Raw genomic sequence first — 27,304 nt, 5'->3', positions numbered from 1 at the left:
CCTGGTTTGCAGAAATGAGCCCTGCTCTCAGGAGCACACAGAAAAAGACACAGGGGTATTGAAGGTCAAAGGATAGTGGTCAGGTAGAGGGCAGGTTACTGTGGGTTTTCACCTGAGTGCATATTTGAAAGACCACTTGGGCTCAGAGAACAAAAATGGGGTTAATTTAACACAGAGGGAAATAGTTTCTAAGACCACAGGTGGCTATCTCACCCAGAAAGTGTCCACGGTGTCCAGAAGTCCCAAAAAGTCGCTCATTCAAAATGATACCATCCTGACAACCAGGGCCTGGAGCCCGAGGCATGCTGGAAAGCAGCCGGCCAGGATGCAACTCACTGCAGCTGGAGGTGTTCAGAGGCAGCCCCCCTAAGATGATGCTGCAGCAGCCACAGCAACAGTCTGAAGGTATGGACAGCACTGGATGCTGAGCCAGACAGCAGCGGAGGCAGCAGCACAGGGAGGTGGTGCTGGACGATCAGTTACACCTTGTTAATGGCTCTGTGAGTTGCCATTAACAGCCGGCACCACCCACAAACAGCCCTTTGAGGCACCAGCCCTGGCATCTCGCCCTCTGTTCTGGTGGTGGCAGCAGCAGGACTAGAAGCAGGTGCAGCTGCCCAGTCACAGTGATGCTCTTCAGCTTCTTTTTGGAGGTCAGCTGCTGGTTGCTGCTTCTTCAGAGGCCAGGAGCAGAGTGGGAGGAGTCTGGGAGTCCCAAGCTGGTGCCTACCCTGCCTTATATCCTTTTTCAGGGTCCCCCACCCTATGTGGCACCTGCTTGATTGGACCATTTTCAATTCTAAGTCATTGATTGGACCATTTTAGGCCCAGTCAGCCCATCTGACACCAAATAATGACCTAATGAGCTGATGAACACGATTTGTTCATTTAGCTTGCAGCTCCCCGTCTGTTCTATGACCAGGTGTCAAATATAAACAGGCTTACCAGGCCCACCATCAGCCCCCAGGGCTCTGCTTCCCTGGAGGCTTCAGGACAGCTTGGGTGGTGCCTTAGGCAGCCAGTGGGATAACACCCCATAGGTCTCCAAGTTCAAACCCACTGGTGCCCTGTAGAGAGTAAACTTTAGGCTCTGCTGGGGGGAAAAACACCACCATTTTTCCAATGGCCCTCCCCCTTTGCCAGCAGTGGAAGAAAGAGCCAGTCTTGCTCTGAAGTCCACACTGTGGGCCCTGGAATCAATAAGTAGGCATCAGACATGTGGCGTGAGGCTAATTTTAATGCCTGTGAAAGCACAATATTCAGGGCAATGGAGGACACAAGAAAGTTAGTGTGGAAATGGAAAAAAAAAAAATTCCCCAAGGAGGGAAAATAGAAGCAAGTTTTCAGGTACACATGCACATGAGTCATTTGATAGGAAACTGTGAAGGATGAAGAGGAGATAATGTAAGAGTCCTGGGGATGTGGGCAACAGTCAGAATTGGGCAAATAGATCCAGTCTAAGAGGGCGAGAGGCTGAGAGAAAACCAGAGGGCTAAAGATGGGTCTTGGCTATACCCCAGCATTTACACAGGAAGGAGCTCGAACAGCAAAATGAAACAGGAAAGCTGTTTCATCACAGAATCTAAGGCAGAAGGGATTTCAAAAAGATGAGAAGTAGTATCATCACTTATCATCAGGGAAAAATGCAAATCAAAGCTGCAAGGGGATACCACTTCACACCTGTGAGAATGGCCATATCAGAAAGTCCAGAAACAAGTGCTGAAGAAAGAAGGGTGTGCAGAAAAGGGAACCCTTTTATACTGCTGGTGGAAATGTAGGCTGGTCCAGCCCCTATGAAAAAAAATATGGAAGTTTCTCAAATGTTTAAAAATGGATCTACCCTATAACCCAGCAATTTTTGCTAGGTATCTATGTGAAGAATGCAAAAATACTTACTCGCAGGGATGTGTGCACTCCTGTGTTCATTGTGGCACACTTCATGGTAGCCAAGTTATGCAAACAACCTGAGTGCCCAAGGATAGATGAGTGGATTAGGAAGATGTGGTGTATCTATGACATCTGCTCGGAGAGGTGTTGTGTTCAGAGAGTGGGGTCCTGGGGCTACCTCTGAGAAAAATTTCACCAGAACTCCCCTATCAGCGGCACAGCGTTTGATTGATTCCCACGAGGCTAAAACATTTAATAATATTTGTTATATAGGAAAAAGAAAGGGGAAGAAAAGGACACTTGCACAGACACAAGTCGGCGGAAAGAGTGGCCCCTGGAAGGGGCAGGTTTGTTAAAAGAGAGGCCTGCACAGCCACAGGCAGGCAACATTGGGAGAGCTGCCTCTCGCTAGTATAGAAATTATACAGATACAGCGTTTTTCTCTTTGGCAGGGGTTCATTCCTTTGTGGAATTGTTAACTGTTGTTGGATAAATTACTTCTGGGGTGTGACTAGGTTGATTTGAAAGGACCAGTGGCTCTCTACAACCGCCCTCCATCTCCATAGCTCCCACCTCTGGTCCGCTCTCCACATCCTTTCTGTAACAGTCCGATACTTGCTATCACAGTTGGCGCCGAAGAATTTTTTACTTCTAGAGCAGGTTTAATGCCCATGTTTATCATTTCTACCTGCACCTCCAGTTTCTGGTCTTGTAACGCCTCCATCCTAAATTTTCTGCTCTTAGCCTCCGTCATTTATACAGTGGAATACTACTCAGAATATTACTAGTCGTAAAGGAAAAAAAGATGAACTTTTGCCATTTGCAACAGCATGGATGGAACTGGAGGTGATAAATGTTTAGGGAAATAAGTCTGAAAGAGACAAGCAAGTAAGGGAGGGTTTTATTTATAGGTGCAACAAAGAGCAACAAAACAAAGAGTCAGCTGAAACCAGACCAATAACAAACCCTAGACATCTGACTGGGCTACCAGAGGGGGAGGGGCGGAGGAGAGAGCAAAGTGAGGAGGGGGCAAAAGGGATTATGGAGGACTGTGGGTACCTTGATGATGGGTGTGGTGTGGTAACCCATCTGAAGGGTTACAATCCTGTACCTCTAAACCATGTACAATGTTGTTAATATCATACATTGCTGTAAACCAGTGTTACTGCAACAGCAAAAAAAAGTTTTTAAATGAATAAAATAATTTTGGAGAAGAAAAAACAACCAAACAAGGGTGAGAGCGATTCAAATGTGGGGGAAAGGCCCCAATCAAATAGGAATAAAATATACTCATCACGCTTATAATTAGGGGACCACTGACAATCTTGGGGAGGGCGTTTTCAGTAAAGAGGTAAAGGAGGAAGTACAGTGAATGGAAGATCCACAAATGGCCCCATGCCTCCTCTCACCTCTGCAGCGGGGAGAGGTATTTGGGTGAGGCAAAAGGCACCGGGTGTGAAATAATTCCCCAGATAGAATGGAGAACAGAAAAGGTGACTTTATTGTAATACCCTGCTAAGAGAAGCAATGGGCGAGATGGGAGAAGTCTGCCCCTGAAGGAAAACTTGAGAGCCTCTTTTATATTCTGTTTTTGCAGGCTTTCTAACTTGGGGCACCAGTTTGCACCAGTTATCAGTCGGGGTATCTGGCTGTAGGCACTGGCCTTTGACACAGAAACATGACCTGGCTTCTGCTTCTGCATTCCTGGAGCTGGGATGGTTTTTCTGGCCTTCTCCCCAAGGCAACTTTATGAATTCCCTTATCTATTCAAGCTCCCCAAACCTGCCTGCTGAGCAAGGAGTAGGGACTTAGTTTTTAACCTTTTATTAAATTGTACCCCAACAACCTCCGACCTTTGCCCGCTATTTCCTTTGCCCCTCATTTCCAGAACCTACTCTGGAGCCCAGAGGATCTGCAAGACTTGGCTATATCTCCTTCCCACCTACCTAAGAGTGGGGTCTGGGCCCCCTAGGAGTGGGGTCTGGGGCAAGTAAGGGTGGAGACTGGGCAGTGCTGTGGTTCACTAATCCCAGGCTTAATGGATGTACAGGGACTCCATCTTCTGCATCCAGTACAACATCCGCTCTTTTATGAACGTCAAGCACTGGCCCTGGATGAATCTGTTCTTCAAGATCAAGCCCCTGCTGAAGAGCGCGGAGGCTGAGAAGGAAATCGCTACCATGAAGGAAGACTTCGAGAAGGCCAAGGAAGAACTGGCCAGATCTGAGGCTCGCCGGAAGGAACTGGAGGAGAAAATGGTAACCCTGCTGCAGGAAAAGAATGACCTCCAGTTGCAGGTCCAATCTGTAAGTACAGAAAGGGAGGAGCGACCTTGTAGCCCCATCGAGTTCATTCAAGAGCCAGTGATGCCACCTAGTGGTGGAAGGAGTATTGCAGCACTATGCTGCCAGTGACAGGAGGGCCTGGCCCTGGCTCAGTGGAGGCAAACACGTGTGCAAGAATTTCTGATCTTACTGATTTCTCTGTCTTCCACAATGAGGTAGGTCATTTCCTGTGGTCAAAAGGGTTATGTGTGTGTTTGTCATCTTAACAAAAAGCTGTCAGGAATGCACCATGTCTTTTAAAAATCATATAAATAAAAGTAAATCACTAAAATTCAATGGCTTCAATCAAAGAAAGAATAGTTTTCTGTAGGTGATTTTCAATAAAATGATTATACTAAAATACTCTTTAAATATGCATTTTATCAAAGAAATATGAAAAATGATACCATCTATATGGCACATACATCTGACAATGTACTCCCCTAATTTCAGAGTGAAAACCTGTAGCGTTCACACTTTTTAATAAATTCTCACTTGTTTGAGAAATACTTTATCTTTTTATGAATACACAAAGCATTTTCCCTTCCCTTTTTTGCTTTCCCAATCACTGCAGTGCAGTTTTTAGGAGCAGTTTCAGCATGAAGGGAACAAGTTTTGTAACCAGGTCTCAGGTTTTATATCCCAATTCCTCTACTGAATAGCTCTGTGACCTCAAGCAAATTACTTACTCTCTCTGTGCCTCTGCTTCCTCCTCTATAAAATGGGCTTAGAAATAGTACCTGCCACAGGATTGTTGGGCGAGTCAGATGAGTTCACAAATGTAAAATGCCTGGCATATAGCACTTGTTCAGTAAATATCGATGTTATTTTTGTCAGTCTCATCATTACCTTGAAATGTCTATCCAGCTCTTACAATGCTCTTGTATGAGAAATATAGTTCAATTAATTTTATGAACACAATTAGCCAGTCTTGGCCTGGCTAAGAGACTCATTACAGTACTGAGTCTTCTGGGACACATATTTATTGAATTGCTTATTTTTGTCTATTTTGAATTTTGAGGCAGAGGATGGAGACACAAGCAAAACATTTATGTTGAGAGTTAAGAGGTTCTCATGTTTTGGAAATAAGTTAGCTTGTAATAAAGTACTTGAGTCATTTTTTAACTGGTACAAATGAAAGAGTGAGATGCCCAGTGTCCAAATTTGGCAAATTTGCAGGTGCTTCATGAAATGCATGAACTCCTTTGCATGAAATTATTTTAGGTGAGGTTCTATTAGGTGGATGATGCCCTTGGTGGTCAAAAAATAATAATGCATGATGTGTGTGTGCGTTCAGTATACACACAGCTATGTGCCTGTGACCCATTTCTTGGCGTAGGTTTTGCAATAGGCTTTTAGAGAGCAAAGTCCTTTCTTTCCAGGGTTTTTAAAGAGACTGATAGAAACTTTAATGACCTATGTTTTTTGTTTTTTTTTTTCAGGAAACAGAAAACCTGATGGATGCTGAGGAACGGTGTGAGGGCCTCATCAAAAGCAAGATTCAGTTGGAAGCCAAAGTCAAGGAGCTGAATGAGAGATTGGAAGAGGAGGAAGAAATGAATTCTGAACTGGTTGCCAAGAAGAGGAACCTGGAAGATAAATGCTCCTCTCTTAAAAGAGACATTGATGACCTGGAGATGACTCTGGCGAAAGTGGAAAAGGAGAAGCATGCCACAGAGAACAAGGTGGGTGCCCCATGGGATCCCCCACAGTGTCATAAAGGATCCTTACTCCCTATCTGTGAGGAGACAGGTGAGGGTAGGAACCCCATTATTTCTGCTCCTGTGTGTATAGACCGAGGGTATAGAGACCAATTCTCCCTTGGTCCATGAGGAGACATCAGGGAGCATCAGAGTCCACACTGGGGGATTGGAGAGGTGAGGGGTGGAGAAGACACTGCAGAATATACCACAGAGCTCTCAGGAGCAATAGGTTTCTGCACACAGGGCAACAAAATGGATGTATACAACCTTGTACTGATGGGAGAAAAGTAAGAAAATGAAATACACAGCATGACACCATTTATGTAGATTAAAATTACACACACACACACACACAAGCTAATATACATTTTAAAAATTAATGGAAAACAATTCAGGATTCATCTTCATGTAATGGTTGCCAGCAAGGTAGAAAAAGGGATGAAGTTGTCTAGGTATTATGATACCGAGCCAGTGTTGGATAGACAATGGGGAGGAGTGAAGAGAGACAATAGGGTGGGGTAGAGATTATGACAAATTGGAGAGCATTTGCCCTGTCTACAGGTGGCAGCCATGATTCAGCTACAGCTAGCAGTTGCCAGGTAGGAAGTGAATGCAGGATTGCCAGAGCTTCTCATTTTCCATTGAAAAGCCAGACATCTGATTTGATGTGAAATCTCTTTTTTTTTCAGTATCTGTGACATATTTAAAAATTATAAATTCTATGTGCACTAAAGAAAACACATCCTTTGCCAGAGTCAGCTCATGCATCAGGAAGTTGCTACCTCTGGCTTGGAAGAGTGTCACGTGGGAAACGGTTTAATTTAATGCCCTAAAACTCCATGTTTGGTGCCTTTGTCCTGCTTCCCAATAATGCAGGACTCTTATTCTGGACTTTCTTGTGTGGCTTCTCATGCTTCTTCCCCGTCCTGCCTCATTCTAAACCCCAATCAGCCAACCAAATAGATCAGTCCCCGTGGCTATATTTTGAGTAAATATAAATAGATGTGTTACTCTCCAGAGGTAACATACTCTTGTTTATCATGATCCTTCCTTGTAAGATATAAAGCCTTGTTTAAGGAATAATCCTAATGTGGGGATACGAGAAACTGTGATAGATGAGGAGGATAAATAACTCAGAGAGAGTACCAATTCCAGGATGATACAACCAATACAGTAAGATGAGGGGAGGGGGACAAAGAAGCAATGGCCAGGAAAGAGAATGGAAAAGGAAAAAGTAACCCCTGCTGGAAGCTTCTGGTTGAATAGTTTGAATATTTGATTGGTGTTAATATTCTCCTAGGTAAAGAATCTTTCTGAAGAAATGACAGCACTTGAAGAAAACATTTCCAATTTGACCAGAGAGAAGAAATCTCTGCAGGAAGCCCATCAGCAAACGTTGGACGATCTGCAGGTTGAAGAAGACAAAGTCAATGGTTTAATAAAAATAAATGTCAAGTTGGAGCAGCAAACAGATGACGTGAGGATATTTCACTATTATGTTTTTGCATTTTTTGCTTGCAGAAGCAAAGGCAAGAGAGGGTTTAAAGAGAACACAGGGGTTAAGGGTTCAGACTCTGGAATCAGAAAATCTGAGTTAAGCTCCAAGTGAGTCTGGAATACTAACAAGCCACACTTACCCTCATCGGGTGTCAATTTTCACCTTGTGAAACAGATCCAACCAGCTCTGTCTCAGAAGGCTTCCATAGAAAACTCAGCACATGAAGAGTATTCAGTAAATCGCTAGCTGCTCATAGCAGCAGCGGCAGTACCCAGTTGTAGGTCCTGTGGACTCCCGAGGCTCCAATCCTGTCCTAATATGAGTTCTACTTGTGCTATGAAAATTATTATTTTTCTTCTTGAGACAAGAGCCAGGTTTGAAGCTTGTTGGTTTCACTCACACTTGAAGCTAGAACTTTGCTAGATGCCTGTGACTTTCCTGAGACCAGAGCAGGAGAACTCCTCCCCCACACCCTTTCCCTGCACTTAAATGTGTGTGCACACACATGCACACCAATTCTTTGCCCAAATCTCCTCACGTTGCAAGGTGTAAGCAGAGGAGTGGTGGTGTGCAATCTAGAACTTCACAGCAGCAGCGGGTGCATCACAGGTGCCCTGTTTGGTCCCAACTGGGCAGGAACATGCTACAGGCACCACATTTCTACAGGGAATATAACCCTGGACAGGCCAAAAGGGAGTCAACTGAAAGAGCTACCAGGAGGTGCCCTAAGGGAACCAGCTTCCTGGGGCAGCCTTTGCTGGAGGAGGGAAGGGAGAAGCTTGTTCCTGCCAGGGGCCCAGAGGTGTGCCACCCCACCCCAGGAAGGGAGCCCAAGGAAGACACAGGCATGGCTGTGCCTGCACCGGCTGAAGGGGGCAAGTTCAAGCTCCCAGCAGGGCCTCAAACTTTTCACCCATGTCTTTCCAGCTTGAGGGCAGCTTAGAGCAGGAGAAGAAACTCCGGACTGACCTGGAAAGAGTGAAGAGGAAGTTGGAAGGAGACCTAAAAATGTCCCAGGAATCCATTATGGATCTAGAAAACGACAAGCAGCAAGTCGAAGAGAAATTGAAGAAGTGAGTATTTCATTTTTCACCTCTGTGTTTAAGCCTGAAAGCCAACTTTCCCCTTTAAAAGGCTTGTATTTCATGGTATTAAAAAATATTTGCCTATTTGCAGGAAGGAGTTTGAGATCAGCCAGCTACAAACCAAAATTGATGACGAACAAGTCCACAGTTTGCAGTTACAGAAGAAGATTAAAGAACTGCAGGTACAGGGTCGGACCTTTCCTGCCCTGCAAACCCCCTGAACAAGGACTCTTGTTCACTCTTTCTTCCTCTGTTCATTAAATGCTTGTCACCCTCCCCTTGTAGCTGGAGAGAATACCCCAGCCTTCCCTTTATTTTGAAGTTAGTATTTTAATTTTTGAAGCAGCACATAGATTCCCTATAAAATAAAGTATCAACAATAAGGCTACAAATACAGATAGATACAAACAGATGCAGATAGAGATAGACACATTATACAGTGTATATGGATATACATAAAATATAAGGGAAAAGACATAAATAGATACATGAAAAATATATGCATTAACAATGTAAAGGAACAGAAGGAATTTATATCCTTTATGATTTTTAGCTTAAATATTATCCTACTGAGACATTCTGCAGCGCGGTCCTGCCTTTCCACGCAGCGAGCGCCTCTGCGGAGCTGTCCATGGTAGATGGGGCACAGGACGGTTGACTGGCCAGTCCCCTACTAATGGACAATTAGATTGCTCCTTCTCCCTCACTACCCTGCCCACTGCTGTCCCTACAAACCGCCTGACACAGCTCCCCTTGCAGGCCCGCACTGAGGAATTGGAGGAGGAAATTGAGGCAGAGCGGGCCTCCAGGGCCAAAGCAGAGAAGCAGCGCTCTGACCTCTCCCGGGAGCTGGAGGAGATCAGCGAGCGGCTGGAAGAGGCCAGTGGGGCGACTTCAGCCCAAATCGAGATGAACAAGAAGCGGGAGGCTGAGTTCCAGAAACTGCGCAGGGACCTGGAGGAGGCCACGCTGCAGCACGAGGCAACCACTGCGGCGCTGCGGAAAAAGCACGCGGACAGTGTGGCCGAGCTCGGGGAGCAGATCGACAACCTGCAGAGGGTCAAGCAGAAGCTGGAGAAGGAGAAGAGTGAGCTGAAGATGGAGATCGATGACATGGTCAGCAACATTGAGACTGTTTCCAAGTCAAAGGTACCTGAACCTTCTCTCTTGGCAAATGCAAGTCAGCCTTACCCAGTCGCCCAGTGTGCATGTGTAACTCATAGCCCCAAAGACACTGTGTTCTAAGCTGAAATCCTCTTCTGTCTGCTCCCAAATCCCCAAATTCATTCAACTCGTTCCTTCCAGACTCTTTCAGAAAGCTTTCTACCTGGCATGCTCTAGAACTGAATCTGTGGATGGATCACACCGAATGACTTTGCAGGTCCTTCTGAGCCCTGGGGCATGCTTGAAGCATATAAAACTTGGGAGGGGAGGGATTCTTTAAGAAAATGCATACAAAACTGTGAATACAATGTTAAGTATGAAAGTAAATATTTATTTAGAATAAAAAAAATAAGTCACAAAATACTGGCACCTTGGAAACTCAGATCCCTGTCTTCTGAGACCACCTTAGGCCATTTCCAGAATATGGAAAATTTCCATATTCTACTTGTAATTGGCTTCTCTTCCCTGTATGGCACCTTCTACAGCTCCCTGCTCAGTGGGCCCCATGCAATTGGGAATCCTGAAGCTTAAACTTCACCAACTTGTGGAGGACTGGCCTCTGCGTAGAACTTCAGAGCAAAGGCAAAGTGCTCCAAGATTCAAAAATTTGCCCTCAGTCCACAGTGCTCTTAGCTGTACTTGTGGTTCTCAGTGGGGTGGCAAGAAGCCCTGACTCCAGATATGAGGCTATGGACTTGTATAACAAGGGTTGCCCAGAAGATCAGGGTGTCTGTGGGAAAAAGAAATAAGACATGGCTCAGAAGTGGGTCTCCATGGAATTTTTGCCATACTTGTTTAGGGTCTGAGCTCACCCTGCCTGTGTTTTTTCTTGGTTTCTTCCTCACTCTTGGACTATGACTCCTCAAATCCTAACTCCTTTCTCTCTTTTTCCTGTTTTCTTCTTTTCTGCTTGTCTTGGCTTTTTCCTTCCTCTAAGAAGTTGTGTCTGAAAGGATAGATGCTCTCCCTGCCTCCCTGCCTCTCTCCCTCCCACCCTCCCTCTCCCTTCTGCCCTAGAAGAAAGCCTGGCCAGGTTACGAGGTTGAGTGAATTAGAAGAAGCTCCAGCATCAGCCCCGCACACTTGCTATGCCCCTAACCAGCGCCTGCCAACCACCTCCCTATCTCCATCATTGTCTCATGTTCTCTACTGTCAATTTTTAAATCCAGTGGAAAAAGCCCTTACTACCTCCTCTTGTTTTTAAAGCTGCTGAATCCTTTCATTTTCCTCCTAGTGAGACACCACCCTTTTTCAACTAACCCAGATTTACTTCTTTCATGTCTGCAGGTGATGTTCTCAAAGATATTCTATACTATTGGTGAACCTCCTGGAAATCTAGTATTCTCGACTTTTCTGCTGGCCTCTCCTGTTTCACATCATAAGGAAAAATATGTTTGATATATTTGTTTTATGTTATATGAGGTGAAGGAGGAAAGTCTACAACATAATGAGGTTTTTAAACAAACTTCATAAAAACACAACCCAACTAGAGGCTAGGAAGGCAAATACCCCCATGCCACCTCTACCGTAGGGAACCTTTTATATAGTCAAATGAAAGGCTCAACACTGTCCCTGAAGTTATTGCTTGCAGATTATTATGCACATGGCAATAGAATACTTACATTACAAACACTCCCCAGGGTCTTTTGAATCACATCTTCTCAAAGGTTTGTTTACCAATCACTATCTACCAAAAGCGTATGCTCTAAGCTACTGGCGATTAAGTAACCATCACAAGCCAAAATAAATCTAATCTGAAATGATTATGATTATTTATTTATTCATGAATTTATTTTTGCTTCATGGTATTTTATTTATTTTCTTACATCATTGCTCATTTTTGTACAATATTTGATTTCTCCCCTCAGGTGTAGTCCCTATAATTTTCCCACCACCTCAGCACCCGTGACCATCACCATAGTCCCTCGTGCTCTTCCCTTCCCTGCTCTGACCCCCTTCCCTATCCTCCCCTGCTATATGCCCTAAATCTATAGTCTCCCTACAAGTTTTATATTTTTCCTGACCCTTTGTTCGGTTTCCCTTCATCCCACCTATGAGTGAAAATTTTTGATAGTTTTCATTTTAAACTGACTCTCTGTGTTCTATATTTTCATTATCCCTGACAAGAAGCTAAATATCTAACTGTTAGTTCAGGACACTGAACTAAACTGAACTAGTTCAGGAATCCATTTTTCACATTCATGTCCACTTTGTTTTAAAAGAGTAACATGGAAAGAATGTGCCGGACTGTGGAAGACCAGTTTAATGAAATCAAAGCCAAGGATGACCAACAGACACAGTTAATCCATGATCTGAACATGCAGAAGGCAAGACTACAGACCCAAAATGGTGAGGCTGGCCCGGGCACTGGGGTCCAGTTGGGGTGGTGGGGGGGAGCGTTCAGTCACACTGAGATGGGGCCCTTCTGTCATCTAGGGGAACTGAGCCACCAGGTGGAAGAGAAGGAGTCTCTGGTTTCACAGCTAACCAAAAGTAAGCAGGCCCTCACCCAACAGCTGGAGGAGCTGAAGAGGCAACTGGAAGAAGAAACCAAGGTAAAGACTCCCCCTTTTGGTATAGCAAAGTCAGACAGACCCCAAGAAGCCTGGAAGCTGGTTGGAGGCGAGGCGTGAACACAGAAGAGCATCGTGAAGTCTGATCCTCTCCTCTCTGCCTTGTAATGTGGTAGGAACCTGCTCTTTGAGGTTAGAGGACCTTGGCATTGGATCTCCTTCCTCAGAGCTAGGAAACTGTGAGGGTGCTCCATCCTCTGGCTTCCTCTGTCCCCTTCTTGGTGACCTGGCAAAACCCTGTTTTCTAACCAAGAGCATCACTTCCCATCACTGCAGCTGCTCAACCTCTGTCTCTGTGTATTTCACTCTGCCCAGTGACTCACTCCAGACACCTGACACGCCTTCCTCTTCTTCATCACATCTTGGCTGTCTCCTTCTGAAACACCCACTTTTAAGCTCCCCTCCTTGAAAAGACAATGTAGGTTTAGAGGCACTGTTGGGGCACTGGCATCAACATGAGCGCGGCCTCAATGTTCTTAACATCAGCATGTGTCTGTGTCTGTTTATAACATGTGTCTCCCCATTGATCGGTAAACTCCCGAAGGGCAAGAATAATTGTTCCCCACTATGGTAGAAATAGTAGGTACAGTTCACAGTAGGACCATGTGTATAGTAGGTGCTTAGTCAGTGTGTGCTCAAGTCACAGTACAGGAGTCCGGAGTCCAGAAAATTGCAGAAATATAATTCTAAGGTCGCCATGCACTGCCGAGGGTTTCCAGGGCAATCTTTCCGGATTCCCCTAAAAAAGAACAAGTGCCCTGTATGTCTCCATCTTTCTATATTTTGGTACAGTCTTTGGTGGGCTGGGGGGATGTGGCGAGAACCGAGGTCTGAAGAAGCAGTGAGAAGGCCCACTACGGGACAAGGCTGCCTGTGACTAGATACCTGCCTCTTGGGCAAAGTCTTGTTTATCTGTGTATTTATTTATTTTTTAAAGTTTTTATTTATTTATATTTATTTATTTACACAAGAGTCAGGGTACAGGCCAGATGCGCGGGAGGGTGAGAGGATTCACCAGAGACAGAGCGGGGGACAGAACAGGCAGACTGATGAAATACACTGCTGAGGGGAGCAGTGGGCGAGACAGGAGAGGTCTGCTGCGCCATGTGGGACCCTTGCCGGCCGGCCATGATTGAACCGGCGCTGCAGAGGCTGCTGACAGCTTCACAGCAGGGCGCTCAACCACCTGCGCCACCAGGGGAGGCCCTGTTTGTGTATTTGAAAGGATGAAACTGTGCAAATACAACTCTGGGTAAGCAAGACTCTTGCTTTGCTGGTAGAAGCTGTGAGTGTCTGGTGACCATGGGGGTGAGGATGGAGACCTCTGGGCCCGTCCTCCCCAGCTTGGGAAGAGGTGGCAGCACCATAAACAGCACAGCTCACCTGCTAGAGGGACACAAGTCCCTGGTGCCACCAGAGGATTCTTTGTGGTTTTTCCCAGTCACTGGGAGTCACTGCATTCCATAACATGTATCAAATTGTGACAAAATCATTCTTTTTCTGTTTTCATTCTTCAGACTAAATCAAGGCAACAGGTTTCAATTCAGAATCCATCTCTCTAGCACTTGCTCATTTTCCTTAATAAGACACAGAGTCACAGGGAGTCACAGGCAAAGTACCTAGCTAGAAAGTGATCACAGGGCGTTATTGCCATTGCATTGGTCTTTCTGGTTACCTTCTCCTTGTGATAAATGATAAAATGGTCTTCCATTTGCTGGCTGTAACAGTTTACTTCTAAGCCCAAATGACTGTAGAAATCTGACCACAGACTTCACCGGCTCGAGCTACCAGGAGGGGCGGGTGTGGAGCAGAGAGCAAAGGGGTGTGGGGGCCCAATGGACTAGGGTAAAGGATTATTGATGCTTTGACAGTGGGTGTGATAACATACAGCTGAGGAGGTGTGAGCCTGCACCCCTAAATCACATGCAGTGCTGTAAACCAACATCACCTCACTAAAAAAATACATTTTTTAAAATACATGTGCATAAGTGTAAATAAAAGTCAACTTTTAAAAAGTTAATTAAACAGGTGATACACTTATCCCCGTAAAGCTTGTAAAGGCAGCATGGAAGTGATTCAAGATGGGAAAGACCAGTTTACATGAAAATACCAAAACTTGGAAAATGGTCAAATGTTTCTGCCACCTGTCACCACTGTACTTCCTCAGGCCAAGAACGCCCTGGCCCACGCCCTGCAGTCCTCGCGCCACGACTGTGACCTGCTCAGGGAACAGTATGAGGAGGAGCAGGAATCCAAGGCCGAGATGCAGAGGGCACTGTCCAAGGCCAACAGCGAGGTCGCCCAGTGGAGGACCAAGTATGAGACAGACGCCATCCAGCGCACCGAGGAGCTGGAGGAGGCCAAGTAGGAGCTTCAGGCTTATAGCAGAAGTGACCCTAGACACAAGTAAAGGGACAGAGAATTCTCCCCACCTGAGGGAATCTCTCTTCCTCCCAGGCCTTTGGGTTTTCTTGTGCATACAGAGAGGTTTCTCTGTCCTTCCCCAGGGGAAACCTGTCCATTCCACCTGGTCCCCTTGGTGACCTGCTTTGCCATCAGTGTTTTGGAATTCTTCAGATGATACTTAGTTCCTCTCCATTTACCAAACTCTAGGCCTTGGTCCTGTCATAGTCTGATCTGTGTGGGACATTCATTTCTCTTCCAATTGGACAGTTACTTCTAAATAGTCCACCTTAGCCCAGAAAGAAACAAAAAAGAACTCTGCTTTTCTTAGGAAAAAACTGGCCCAGAGGCTCCAGGATGCAGAGGAAAACACAGAGGCCGTGAGTTCCAAGTGTGCTTCCTTGGAGAAAACCAAGCAGAGACTTCAGGGAGAGGTGGATGACCTGATGCTGGATTTGGAGCGGGCCAACACAGCCTGTGCCACCCTGGACAAGAAGCAGAGGAACTTCGATAAGGTCTTTCCCCAGATGTTTGAGAGTATCAGGGAAGAAAGCAACTGCTTTCACACATTCTGGGAGGCCTCCATTAGTGTCTCAAGTCCCAGTGGGAGGTTTGAGAATCTTGGGTGTCTTTATATTTGTGACTATCCTTAGTTAAAGCTAATTCAGATAACTTTGAGGCCAGATATCCTTAAGAACATAGCAGATCACCTGTAGTGAGATCAGCATGGAGTCCATGATCAAGACAGGGACCCACCCTCCTTTGTTGGTCCCTAAGGATGGACAGGTCAACCTTGGCAATGCTGACAGCCCTTGTTTACATGGACCCTTCCAAGTACTCCAGCCCTTTCTGTTTCTCACATGTCCCCTTGTTATCTCCTAGGTCCTTGCAGAGTGGAAGCAAAAGCTGGATGAGAGTCAAGCTGAGTTGGAAGCTGCTCAGAAGGAATCCAGGTCACTTAGTACTGAAATCTTCAAGATGCGTAATGCCTATGAGGAGGTGGTGGATCAGCTAGAGACACTCAGACGGGAGAATAAAAATCTGCAAGGTAAGCTCTTCCCCCACCCTAGGTGTATATAGTCTCCCACCCCCAACCCTTCTGCATTTGGCCACAGCCACCTCTACATGCCTCCTCCTTTCATCTGCCCCACAAGATCACATTTATTTGGTTGACATCAAGGTCCAAACACTCCTAATGTCTTATTCTTGAGAACAGAGGGCACCATGGGTTACTAGACTCATCGCTCTGTTAGAGAACAAGACCCTCCAGACAGTCTGTCTCTACGTGGCTTTGTGTCCTTGGGCACACCACTCAATCCTTCGGGACCTCAGGCTCCTGACCAACAAAATGAGACCAGACCCAAGTCCCTCTAAGTCCCTCCTTGCTCCAAGTTACTCTGTGATTCTGTGCATTTTCTCCACAATTGCCTTCTCTGGTCCTCTCTGTTATCTTTTTTTTAATACTTTGTGAAGTTTTAGAATTATACAATGTTATGTCACTCCTCACCCTGCATAGTTAAGGTGGAGCAGCACACCTGTGTCTTGGCAACACATCCCCTGAAACGTTTCACCGTATCCTCTCCTATGTAAATGTCATGAATAATCCTCAGTCCCTAAATGGACTGGCAAATGCCTATGCTGTCAACCGGTGCCTGCTGATGCAGCCTAAATCGAGCTTGTCCTTTGCAGAAGAGATTTCTGACTTAACTGAGCAGATTGCAGAATCTGGCAAGAACCTTCAGGAAGTGGAAAAGACTAAGAAGCAGGTGGAGCAAGAAAAGTCAGACCTTCAGGCTGCCCTGGAAGAGGTGGAGGCAAGTGTCTAGGGGGTGACAGGGAAGCACAGGAGCATAGGACCCTGAAGGAAGTGGGATTAGACACCCCAGCCTTGGGGCCCCTGCCAGGTGGGAGGCCCTGAGACTCCACCAGGAAGAATATCCAGAGACAGAAGGGAGAGAGCTGTGCTCTCTGCTTCATCTCCTACGTGTCATTTAGGCCATCATATTCACATCATTTTCTCACATCATAAAGATGTGCTTTCACCCTTCACATCTTTATGTCCTCAGTGTTTTCCTTTTGGGAATTAAGAAACCAACTGCCAAAGATCCTGAGAGTCAACTCCGAATCTCTGAGTGTTAAGAGTCACACATGGTTGTTGGTGTGCTATATAGTCAAAATTGTGTCCTGCTGTAATCGCCAGCTGTGGCCAGGGTGGGCTGTTGAGGTGTTTCTGGGGAAATTTGCAAAATGCAGGGTAATGGGAGAGCAATTGCTTTGTCACTGTAGAAAACGGGCTGGCTCCTGATTTATGGTCACCTTTAGAATGGACAATAAAAATTTTACCAATTCAAAAAAGATGCTCTCTCCCCCTCAAGACATAAGCTTGCTTACCAGTAACACACACAAAGTTTTACTTCTATGTCATTAGTGGTAAGATCAGTGGGAGCAAATTATTTGACTTCTTTGGGTATTGTTCTACTCATCTGTAAAATGGGTACAAGAATACCCATTATATCATAATGGTGATGAAAATAGCCATTCAAGATAAAAGCTGTCCATGGCATTCCCAGCTACTCCGTTGTTTTTCTCAGGGTTCCTTGGAACATGAAGAAAGCAAGATTTTGCGTGTCCAGCTAGAGTTAAGTCAAGTAAAATCCGAGCTAGACCGCAGGATCACTGAGAAGGATGAAGAAATTGAGCAGTTAAAAAGAAACAGCCAGCGGGCAGCTGAGGCCACACAGAGCGTGCTGGAAGCTGAAATCCGGAGCCGCAATGACGCCCTGAGGCTGAAGAAGAAGATGGAGGGAGATCTCAATGAGATGGAGATTCAGCTGGGCCATTCCAACCGCCAAGTGGCAGAGACCCAGAAACACCTGCGCACAGTCCAGGGCCAGCTCAAGGTGAGGCATGGCCTCTGGGGGCCCTGGATGGGCGTTCGGCCTGCCCTGAGCCCTGGCTTCACTTCTGATTTCCCTCGAAGGACTCCCAGCTGCACCTGGACGACACCCTGAGGAGCAATGAAGACCTCAAGGAGCAGCTGGCCATCATGGAGCGCAGGAATGCCCTGTTGCTGGAGGAGCTGGAAGAGATGAAGGCAGCCCTGGAGCAGACAGAGAGGACCCGCCGGCTGTCAGAGCAGGAGCTGCTGGATGCCAGCGACCGTGTGCAGCTGTTGCACACCCAGGTATGTCCATCCCCCTCTGCTTAGGGTCCACCCACTCTGGGGACAGAGAGCCCCAATGCTGTGCAACCACCCCAGGCGATTCTCACAGATGAGAAAGAGAATTTTGGAGCTTTCAGTATATTTGACAGGCCTTTAGTGCTCAATCAGGGGAAAGGCCAGCAGGCAGCGAGGCAGCAACTGAGCCCACTAGCCTCCGAGTGACACCGCAGCCTTGAACGCCAGCACTGAGGAGCCCCATTTACCCCTCTCTTCTCAGCCCAGATGTCTGTATTTACATATGCACACACCCCATGCTCCTGGGGCCCAGGAGTCCATAGTCATAGGCACACATGCCCCACACCCATGCCTCTTGGCCCTGGGCATCCACAACCAAGGAGGAATGCAAGGCCTCAGGAGGCTAGAGGAATGGTTAGCAGCAGGTAGCTAGAGGAGTGGTTAGCAGCAGGAGGCGAGAAAGAGCTGGAGCTACTCCATTTTCCTTACACCCAAACAATGGAAAGGTGCACCCACCTTCCCCAGACTGCCTGTCAAGACCAATTCCATTAAACTTAGCTCTTGCAATAACTTTAACTCAAGATGGACAATTTCTCAGCTTTTCTTGCTCTGAGGAGAAAAGATCACACATTGTAGAAAAGCAGAACAAAGAAAAGATGAATTATTACATAATGGGGCTAGAGATGGTATCACAGAGCAAGCAATATTGAAAATATTTTTATGAAGTGTATTTTAATTTCTTACTATAGAAAAATTGAGAATACCAGCAAAATAATAGGAGAAAAATACTAACCATTTTGTGAACATTCTAAGAACTTTTATTTTAGGTCCATGTCAATGTACACAAATATCATATTTTTATGAAAATGTGATCATACTGCGACTTATTGTTTTTATTTAACAATGAACATATTTATCTTTAAATAATCTTCTACAACATAATTTTTAATGACAAAAATGTAGTCCATTACATCTGTGTATTATGACATTTTTATTTAATCAACCCTCATGGGTAATATTTTAGATTGGTCCCAATAAGAATTTTTACTATTAGTAAGATTGCTATGATGTACTTCTTTTCACTAACCTTTGTCTATATGTTTCTATTTCCTTAATATTTCCAGCAGCAAATGAATCAACACAGTGAAGACATTTTTAATATATGGTAAATTGATCTTTAACAAGGTTGTTCCAATTTTTATTTCCAGTGGAAATATGCCTAATCTCTTTTCTATAATTCTCAAAGATTCCAGTTATTATTTCATCTTTATCAATTTTAGTGTCAAAATCTCAATTTTTAATTCCTATTTCTTTGATTACTAATGAATTGAAGCATTTCATCATATTTGTTGATCATCTGTATTTCTTCTGCTGTGTTTACCTATTTGTACTTTTTTTCCCTTTTTTCTTATTTATATGTTAAGGAAAGGGATTTCTATATTAAGGAAAGAAATATTTTTTCATTAATACACATTACAAATATCTTCCCACTTGTCATCATCCTTACAATTCAATTTATGGTCTATTTTGATCATTAGAATTATTTTCCTTTTGAGTAAGGACTATCAATCATTTTCTGATTCCAACACCTTTCATTAAATAATCTCTCCTTCCTCAAATATTTGAAATTCTACTCTTATCACTGCTTATTTCTTACATACAGTTAATAATACTGTTCCAGGACTTTAGTCAAGAGCAAAGAGTATATAACACATCATCCATGGGAAAAATAAGAAAGAGAATATGGTCATGATTTACATCTCTACCTACTCCCTCCTTTCCAACTGTTTGAAGTGTTGAAATATAAACTACACCTCCAGGATCTAATTTTCCTTGTAGAACACAAGTCTGATAAATACCAAGAAAAAACTGGAAGTTGACATAGCCCAATGCCAGGCAGAAGTGGAGAGCTCTATCCAGGAGTCCAAAAATGCCGAAGAAAAGGCTAAGAAGGCCATTACAGATGTGAGCTCTGTTCTTCCTTTTCAGTGATGGTGTCTTGGGAAAAGGGGCTTCTCAGCTACAGCATGGCAAGGTGAGAGATGGGATGAGATGGGGGCTCAGTAGGGCAATGTGGGAAGTGTGCCGTGAGTAATCAGTGGCTGAGGGATGGAGGCAGCAACAGCATAGCATGCACAGCGCCAACCTTAACAGCTTATTCTGTGCGCTCTGCCTGTGCTGGGTGAATGACCCACTGACATGCCCTGTGAACTTGCCCAGGCAGCCATGATGGCTGAGGAGCTGAAGAAGGAGCAGGATACCAGCGCCCACCTGGAGCGCATGAAGAAGAACCTGGAGCAGACGGTGAAGGACCTGCAGCACCGTCTGGATGAGGCTGAGCAGCTGGCTCTGAAGGGCGGGAAGAAGCAGATCCAGAAACTGGAGAACCGGGTACAGTGACTTGAAAGGACTCTCATTCTCACAGTGACATCATGTTCACGTGCCTCCGGCAGAACCACAGTATGAAAAATTAATTAAGTGGTGGGAACGTGGCCACTAATAGAGGAGATTGCAAACTGATTTTGAAGACTATAGTTGTTCCGTGACCGACATCTAGTTCGTCCTTGACCAACATGGGTTTGAACTTCACAGGTTCTATTCTTGTTTCTTCTTTCATGAATTCAAACAATAATTGTGAACTGAATCCAAGGATAAGAAGGGTTGACACTGTTCATGGATTTTCAGTGCTTTGAGTGGAGGTGGAGGTGTCCACACCTCCAGCCCCTGCCTACTTCAAGGATCAGCTGTACTGGCGCAACTCCCTGTGAGCCAAATTTCCCACCTATTCCTTTCATTGGTCCCTACACCCCAGCACCCACACATATCGCTTTATGCTATGCCCCAGTAGTGCAATGGCAGTTTTCAATGTTCACATTGTGTTCTTATATAGATTCATATCTACATAAATGGGGAAATAGTCTTTACAATCATAAAATCATTCATTTTGGTATAATTTACCTTTTAGACCAAACTGCTTTGATAAATAATAGTCCATCCTATGTAAAATCTGTGGTTGCCCTTCATCTCCCACTCCTGAGTCTCCTCCATTTCCAGATGTCCTAATTTCTGCACACAATCTGCAGTTCTTGCATGTTTCTTACTCCATCCTCCATGGCAGGCAATCACTTGATTATGCTTCTTCCAGAAAAATCTGATGCCCACACAGGATAGTCTTCTTATTCTTTATCTGGAGTGTATTTGTAGCTGTTGGTTTCTTTGCTGATGGTTCCCTTGGCTCCCAGTACCCCTTGCTGCTTCTCTTTCCATCTGTGATGGTTTCTTTCATATGCTCTTAAAATGGGCTCCATTACCAGTTAACCTCTTGGAGAAGAGTTAAGCAAGGAGGTTGTCCCAGGAGAGAGGAAATGAAGGGTAAGGACAGGAAAAGAGAAGAAACAACTTCTCCCAGCAGGAAAACCTCCAAATGTGCTCATTCATTCTGCCAACCTCCAGGGATGTGGTCACCAATACCTTGGCTCTTTAAATGTGAAGGGAATTTTTGGCTAAAAAATACAAGGCCATAGACACATGAGTGACAGAAGTAAATACTAAAGAAGTTGGAGATCGTCCCCCTACCCCCATTCTTTAAATGCTTATTTTTAATTATTCCCAGCCTTATTCCATTAAAATAAGCTTAGGACTGTCTTTCCTATCAATCCCTCCCTCCAGGGAGGGACTGGATCTCCTGCCACCCTCTGGGATCCTTTGATACCTGGGTTGGCAGGGAGCCCTGAGTCATCATCCTCTGACTCCCCACATAGTAAGATATCCAGACTGTCCCCCAATTCCCAGCTGCTCAGTCATCTTAATTCCATAAACTTTACACAGACCTAGAGAGAATCTGCTGGGCAACAGATATTTTGTAGAATCTGATGAAGACAGGATTCTGGGACCCAGGAATGGGAGACAATCCCCAGGGTTAGCCTGAACAGGGAGCCTCTGGTGCATTTCAGAGCCACCCCTGGCCTCTGGGAATCCCAGCAACTGGCTGCCGCCCCACTTCTTGGCTCCTCTGCCCTGTGGATCTGGGGCCACAGTTGGTGACCAGCATCCTCAGTGACTATCCTCTCCCCTCAACACTTCAAAAGAGGCAGGAGCAGTGATGATAGAGTGTGTGCCACACTATCATTTAAAAAAGTACATTCACATTGTCTGATTTGATGGCCACATTTGAGGTAGATTGAGCAGGAATTACAACCACTGTCCTAAATACAGAGACACTCACCCCCAGTGATGGCAGGTGACTTGCTTTGGCTCATCACCTGGGTTGAGCACATCTGTAAGGACTCCTGGCCCCCATGCTTTCTGTGCCCCTGCTGCCTTCCTTGGGCTGAAATTGGGGCCACTTCAACAGTGGTGCAATTTCACAAAGCACAGCCCTTACCAAGCAGCACAAGCCCAGGAAAAGGGGCATCTCTGTCCACCTGGCTGCCCTCTGCCCCCAAAGGTCCTCTTATTCTAATTTGTACAAAGCCATCTCATGGAGTAGCAGTGGTCTTGTGAGTAAAAAGGGATTTCTGAGGCCTAGGAAGAGATACCTTTGCAAACTATAATTAGAAGATCTTGAGTTCACTTTAAACTGACTGGCATGAGAACATGAGATCTGACTTGAATTCTGTGTTCTTGTTGCCATGCACAGGTACGGGAGTTGGAAAATGAGTTGGACGCTGAGCAGAAGAGGGGTGCAGAGGCTCTGAAAGGGGCCCACAAATATGAACGCAAGGTCAAGGAAATGACTTACCAGGTAGAGGTCTCAAATACTCTGGGGATCAGACTCCATCAGAAGCAGCAACCAATTTGGGGTCCTAACACAGATACTGTTTGCAGGCTGAGGAGGACCGCAAGAATATCATCAGGCTGCAGGACCTAGTGGACAAGTTGCAGGCCAAAGTGAAGTCTTACAAGAGGCAGGCCGAGGAGGCTGTAAGTATGGAAGGTCCTTGGGAACACCTGGGGTCCGCACCAGCCTGGATGATACTCCAGCCCTCAGCCAGAGTCCATTCCTGTTTCCAGAGCCTGAAGCCTGAGTTTGCAGGTGCTAAACACAGGCATGCCTGTTCCTCCTCCCTCCTCTTCCTTTCTTGCCTCTCCCCACATGGCCCAGCACACACGAACCCTTCCCTCTGCCTCAGCCACCTTACCTTACCCGACCACAACCTTCCTGGCTCCCTCCACCCAACTTAGAGCATCTTAGTCCACCCTCCCAGCCTTGGCCTCACTTTCCCCGCTCCCTCACCACCTGGGCTGACCCACTGGCCCTCTCTTAGACACCTCCACCTAATCCACATCATCCCCCTATACCCCACCCCCCTATTCCTCAGCACCTGACCTTCCTCAACAACCCCCCCAACTCCCACTGCTCCTTTCCACCTTGGTTGCCCTTGATCAAACATGTGAAACCAATAACGAAGAAATGGAACGGGCTGAACCAGTATTTCCCTAAGTACCCTTGGGGATCACCATGACCGAGGGATGTTAGCAGCAGAAACTGAGTAGGGTGGTGGGGGAGGGAACACTTTTTCTTGTTTAGAAAAGAAATAGTTGGGGAATATCTCTGGGTTAAATGAAGTTGAACTTATCTCTTTACTTCAAGGATTTCTCAGATCTTTATAGGAAATACACAGTTGAATCTTTTAAGTGGAAGAGGTATTCTAGAAGGAAGAGTTTCCCCTTTTTATTATAAGCAGAGCATCCCACAGGAGTAATTTCTCAGGAACAAATTTTGGAGGACCCTGTCTTAGATGGAGTGCAAAGAATATGGTTGGCAGCTCAGTCCTGGCCTCAGGGAAGCAGAACTGATCTGGTTAAACTTGGGGACAATGGGGATTTGTGCCCCCAGCATAAGTACACTTGCAGCAGAGCTGGCTGGAAGCCCTTCATCAGAGGACCTTAGGTCATCTCCAAAGAGGCCCTTATAACGACTGGCCATAGGCAGAGGACTCTGGGCTCAGGCACACGGCTTGTCCATTGGTCTTTGACATGTCCAGGTGCCTTGGGAGGACCCAGGACTTGGATCTCATCCTAAGATCTCCAGTGGGAGAGACAGTGTGGGGGAGGCTGCTGAGAGAACATGCAGGAGTCCTAGGTGACCCGATCAGAAGCTGGGAGTGTGTAATCTTCATCCCCAGAGAGCCTTACTGGTGCTTTCCAAGCTCTCCTGGTTCCCCAGCTCCTTAGAGTCAGGGACCTGGAGCCTCAGAGCCAGGGTAAGGTGCTTCCTGAATCTCACACCCCTCCCCCTTCCACTCAGGAGGAGCAGGCCAGCACCCAGCTGTCCAGGTGCCGGAGGGTCCAGCATGAACTGGAGGAGGCTGAGGAGAGGGCCGACATCGCTGAGTCCCAGGTCAACAAGCTACGGGCCAAGAGCCGAGACGTGGGAGGCCAGGTAAGAGCACACCGTGTGGACCAAGGGTGCACCCAGGCCGAGCTCAGAGGGTGGTGCTGAGGCCGCTTTCTGCTGCTGCTGCTGCTGCTGCTGTGCCTGAGGGCCACTATTCCAACCAGGCGCCCAGGAGGAGGAAGAGTGGGGGCATGGGGAGACATCATGTGCCTGACCTTCCTGTTGTGACAGGTGCTCCCCCTGAAGCCCCTTCCCCAGGTCCATCTCCAGGGCTCAACTGCTTGCTTTTTAATAACATGCAGGGGAGCAAATGCCACGCCATAATATTTTTGTGAGGTTCAGCTTTTCCAGAAGCTCCACTTGGTGATGACGCTCTGCCTGGCTCATTTCCTGTGTATGATCTTTTTTTTTCTCCCACAGAAGATGGAAGAATGAGGCCCTCCTGACACATGTTGCCTTGGGACACCTCTGGCGAGTGGAGGGAAGATGCCATGAGAAATAAATTCTCCTGACTTGTTGGATCCCTGAATCTGCTGTGTCTATTACTGCAGTCTGGCTGAAACAATTCAGTAAAAATCAACTTCTCATCTCCTCAATTTTACAGACAAGGAAACTGTCTGTGGTTGGAAGTCCCCAATCCCCCATCAACCAGTCACTAGTCCAGGCTCCCAACACACAACTCATGTCCCAAAGGAGCAGTAATACCATTTTCGAACACATTTCAAACTTCAAAATTTTGTGTGAGGCCAAGTGTTCACATGTCCATTCTTGTCTTTTCCACTGGAGCTCCCAAATAAGCCCCCCAGGGAGAGGCAGACACGAGCGCCCTCCCTTTCTAGAGGTGCTGCAGAGGCACTGGTGGCGGCCTGCAGAGGGAGGTGAGCCAGAAGCCCCTCAGCCTCCCTGGACAGCACCGACTCTCCCAGTGGGATTCCCTCTGCGAGGGAGTGTGCCTAGCAGAGGACCCTGGTGCCAGGCTGCCTGGGTCCCTGTCCTGCCACCACTCACTGGCTTTGACTCGGGCAAGTTGCCTCATGACATTTAAGCCTCAGCTTCCTCAATTGTGAAATGATCTAGAACAATGCACATGACGGGGTGGACTGAGAAGGAAATAATAACAGGCAAGCAGCGCCCTTGCTCTAGACCGTGCCCACAGTTAGCGCTCTGGGCCCTGGGAGCATGGCAGGTCAGGTCAGAGTGACCCTGGCCTCAGGAAAAGTGTGGAGGGTAAGACAGGCATCCAGATACACCAGTCTCGGGCTCTGGCTGTACCTCTAAGGGCTTGCTCTGGATTGACAAGCCGGGTCCTCAGAAAAGCCATTCCCATGTAATCATTCTCCCTGACATGCCAGCAAGAGCAGATCAATTCCATCTGCTCAAACTCAGCCCAGTTCTCTTGCAGCTCCCTAGGGAGAAATCAGCCCCAAGAATCTTTGCATTTACCTGGTCCCCCACTTCCCTGTTCTGAGTCCCCCAAATTGCCAAGTTAGAAGAGAAAGAATAGTTCTTAGAAGCTTCACAGCACACAACAGTGTCTGATTCTACATCAGAATCCTAATTATTGAAAGGATGAATGAGATTCATACCTAGTGTACCAAGTGTGCACAAATGAGAGTAAAGTAAGAATTTATTTTTCTTTTCTGAGGAAACTGGAGGAACAAGAAGGGAGTAAATATGAGGTTTTCTCACTGAGGTTTCTTCCCCACCATCTGCGTTTCACATCCCAGCTGGCAGCTAGAAGTCAATTTCAAGCATTTGGGTACCCTGGTCCTTCTAACTCTCTTGCAAAATAAAGAGGGAAGCAGAGGGCTTCTTGCCCTGGGTCTCCCCTAGAGAGGATAGAGAGCGCACAGGAGCAACGCGTGGGTTCCCGTCTTGACCATCATATTTCCCGGAAGGCCTTGGTCAAACCACAGAATGTCTATATCTGAGCCTCAACATGAGGTTGAAAGTCCCGGTACCACCCACTCACACCAAGAACCTGTTGAAAGATTCCTCTGTGATACTGTGGAAAAGGTTTCCTTCAATGCAGTATCACCAAATTTGAAGGTGGCATGGATGTTTCAGTAACAACAATAAAGATGATGACCATATTAACACGTTCATCAGCAGGGAAACCTGGCCACCAGTCCTGCACTTGGAGCTCTCGGGCCTTGGAGAGCAGAGCCCACTCTGGCCAATACGCCCCTTCAAAACAGCTTTGCTGTGACCTCCTTGCTGTGGAAAGACATGCTTCAGTATGCAAATGAGCTAGAGAAAACACTCAAGTCTTGAGTTAGACATTCAGTCAGAAGTGTCCTTAGAATCACATCATCTGGTCTAGAACCCTGCTTTTGCAGATGAGAAAATGCAGATCAGTAATGGGATGTGGTAACCCTTTCACGTAGAATGTCAGAATCAGACATCCTGGTCTCCTGGCTCCCAAATCAGGGATCCCCTAACCAATGTCCGTAGAAGGGTGCAAGGTACATGAAACAGTCAGGCTTTCCCGCTGCTGGCTTCTGTGGCTAGCACCTGCAGCCTCCAATGCAGGAGGCACTTGGGAGTGTGGGCTCAGGGTACGCATGCCTGATGGTGGGCACTTGGAGTATGGTGCGGGCATGCGTAAGTGGGCGCACCTGTACCTGGAGGCTGAGGCTATAAGGGCAGCATCACAGAGGGAGATGGTGGCAGCACAGCTACAGAGGAAGAGACCATAAGATGATACCAGAGAGAGCCCAAAGAAAGTAAGATTCTCTGGGGGCTGGGAGTCCTGCAAGCCTTCTGGACCCTGGCATCCTGCCTTGCCAGCCTGCAGGCTTGCAATTGGCATTGAAAGAACATTTAAAGTCTGAAGTCACTGAGGGGTCCAGAACTCTCTTTAGCCTTGCTGTCTCCTGTGCCTTGCTGCCTCGTGCCTTGCTGGTATAATGGGGGTTGGAGGGAGGGACCCCTGCAGAATTTCTGGATAGAGGGTTAGGACTGCCAGACAGTGTCCAGGTAATGGTCCTGGCAGTGGGGAGTGGGACCATGGCCAAAGATCTGCTCCCCAGACCTCCTTCTCCACCCCCAGCAGCCTCTGCCAGGCTGGGGGAGCATGGAGGTCCCAGGGCATAAGGAGTGCACCTCCACAAACAGTGCCTGCCCCTGAATGTCTTTCAGAGGAGGCG

General features: G+C 46.5%; 1 protein-coding gene across 1 annotated transcript in view; it reads left to right on the top strand.

The window, feature by feature from the left end:
- The window catches only part of MYH13 (myosin heavy chain 13), a 47,536-nt gene extending 22,946 nt beyond the window's left edge, over nt 1-24,590 (top strand). Inside the window, exons 20-39 of the mRNA XM_037493237.1 lie at nt 3,938-4,193; nt 5,654-5,896; nt 7,215-7,391; nt 8,340-8,485; nt 8,589-8,679; nt 9,257-9,646; nt 11,884-12,010; nt 12,098-12,216; nt 14,402-14,598; nt 14,969-15,152; nt 15,520-15,685; nt 16,327-16,451; nt 17,229-17,537; nt 17,618-17,821; nt 19,655-19,780; nt 20,036-20,206; nt 22,455-22,559; nt 22,643-22,738; nt 24,066-24,200; nt 24,576-24,590. Of these exons, the coding sequence (XP_037349134.1) occupies nt 3,938-4,193; nt 5,654-5,896; nt 7,215-7,391; nt 8,340-8,485; nt 8,589-8,679; nt 9,257-9,646; nt 11,884-12,010; nt 12,098-12,216; nt 14,402-14,598; nt 14,969-15,152; nt 15,520-15,685; nt 16,327-16,451; nt 17,229-17,537; nt 17,618-17,821; nt 19,655-19,780; nt 20,036-20,206; nt 22,455-22,559; nt 22,643-22,738; nt 24,066-24,200; nt 24,576-24,590 (3,382 nt within the window). The remainder of the gene's footprint in view (nt 1-3,937; nt 4,194-5,653; nt 5,897-7,214; nt 7,392-8,339; nt 8,486-8,588; nt 8,680-9,256; nt 9,647-11,883; nt 12,011-12,097; nt 12,217-14,401; nt 14,599-14,968; nt 15,153-15,519; nt 15,686-16,326; nt 16,452-17,228; nt 17,538-17,617; nt 17,822-19,654; nt 19,781-20,035; nt 20,207-22,454; nt 22,560-22,642; nt 22,739-24,065; nt 24,201-24,575) is intronic.
- The last annotated feature ends 2,714 nt before the right edge of the window (nt 24,591-27,304 follow it).

The sequence above is a fragment of the Talpa occidentalis genome, unplaced genomic scaffold, assembly GCF_014898055.3.
Source record: "Talpa occidentalis isolate TD23 unplaced genomic scaffold, MPIMG_talOcc4v2.1 talOcc4.7, whole genome shotgun sequence".
NCBI classification, from domain to species: Eukaryota; Metazoa; Chordata; class Mammalia; order Eulipotyphla; family Talpidae; genus Talpa; species Talpa occidentalis.
The sequence above is the reverse complement of the archived record's forward strand: the minus strand, read 5'-3'. Positions and strand labels throughout refer to the sequence as shown.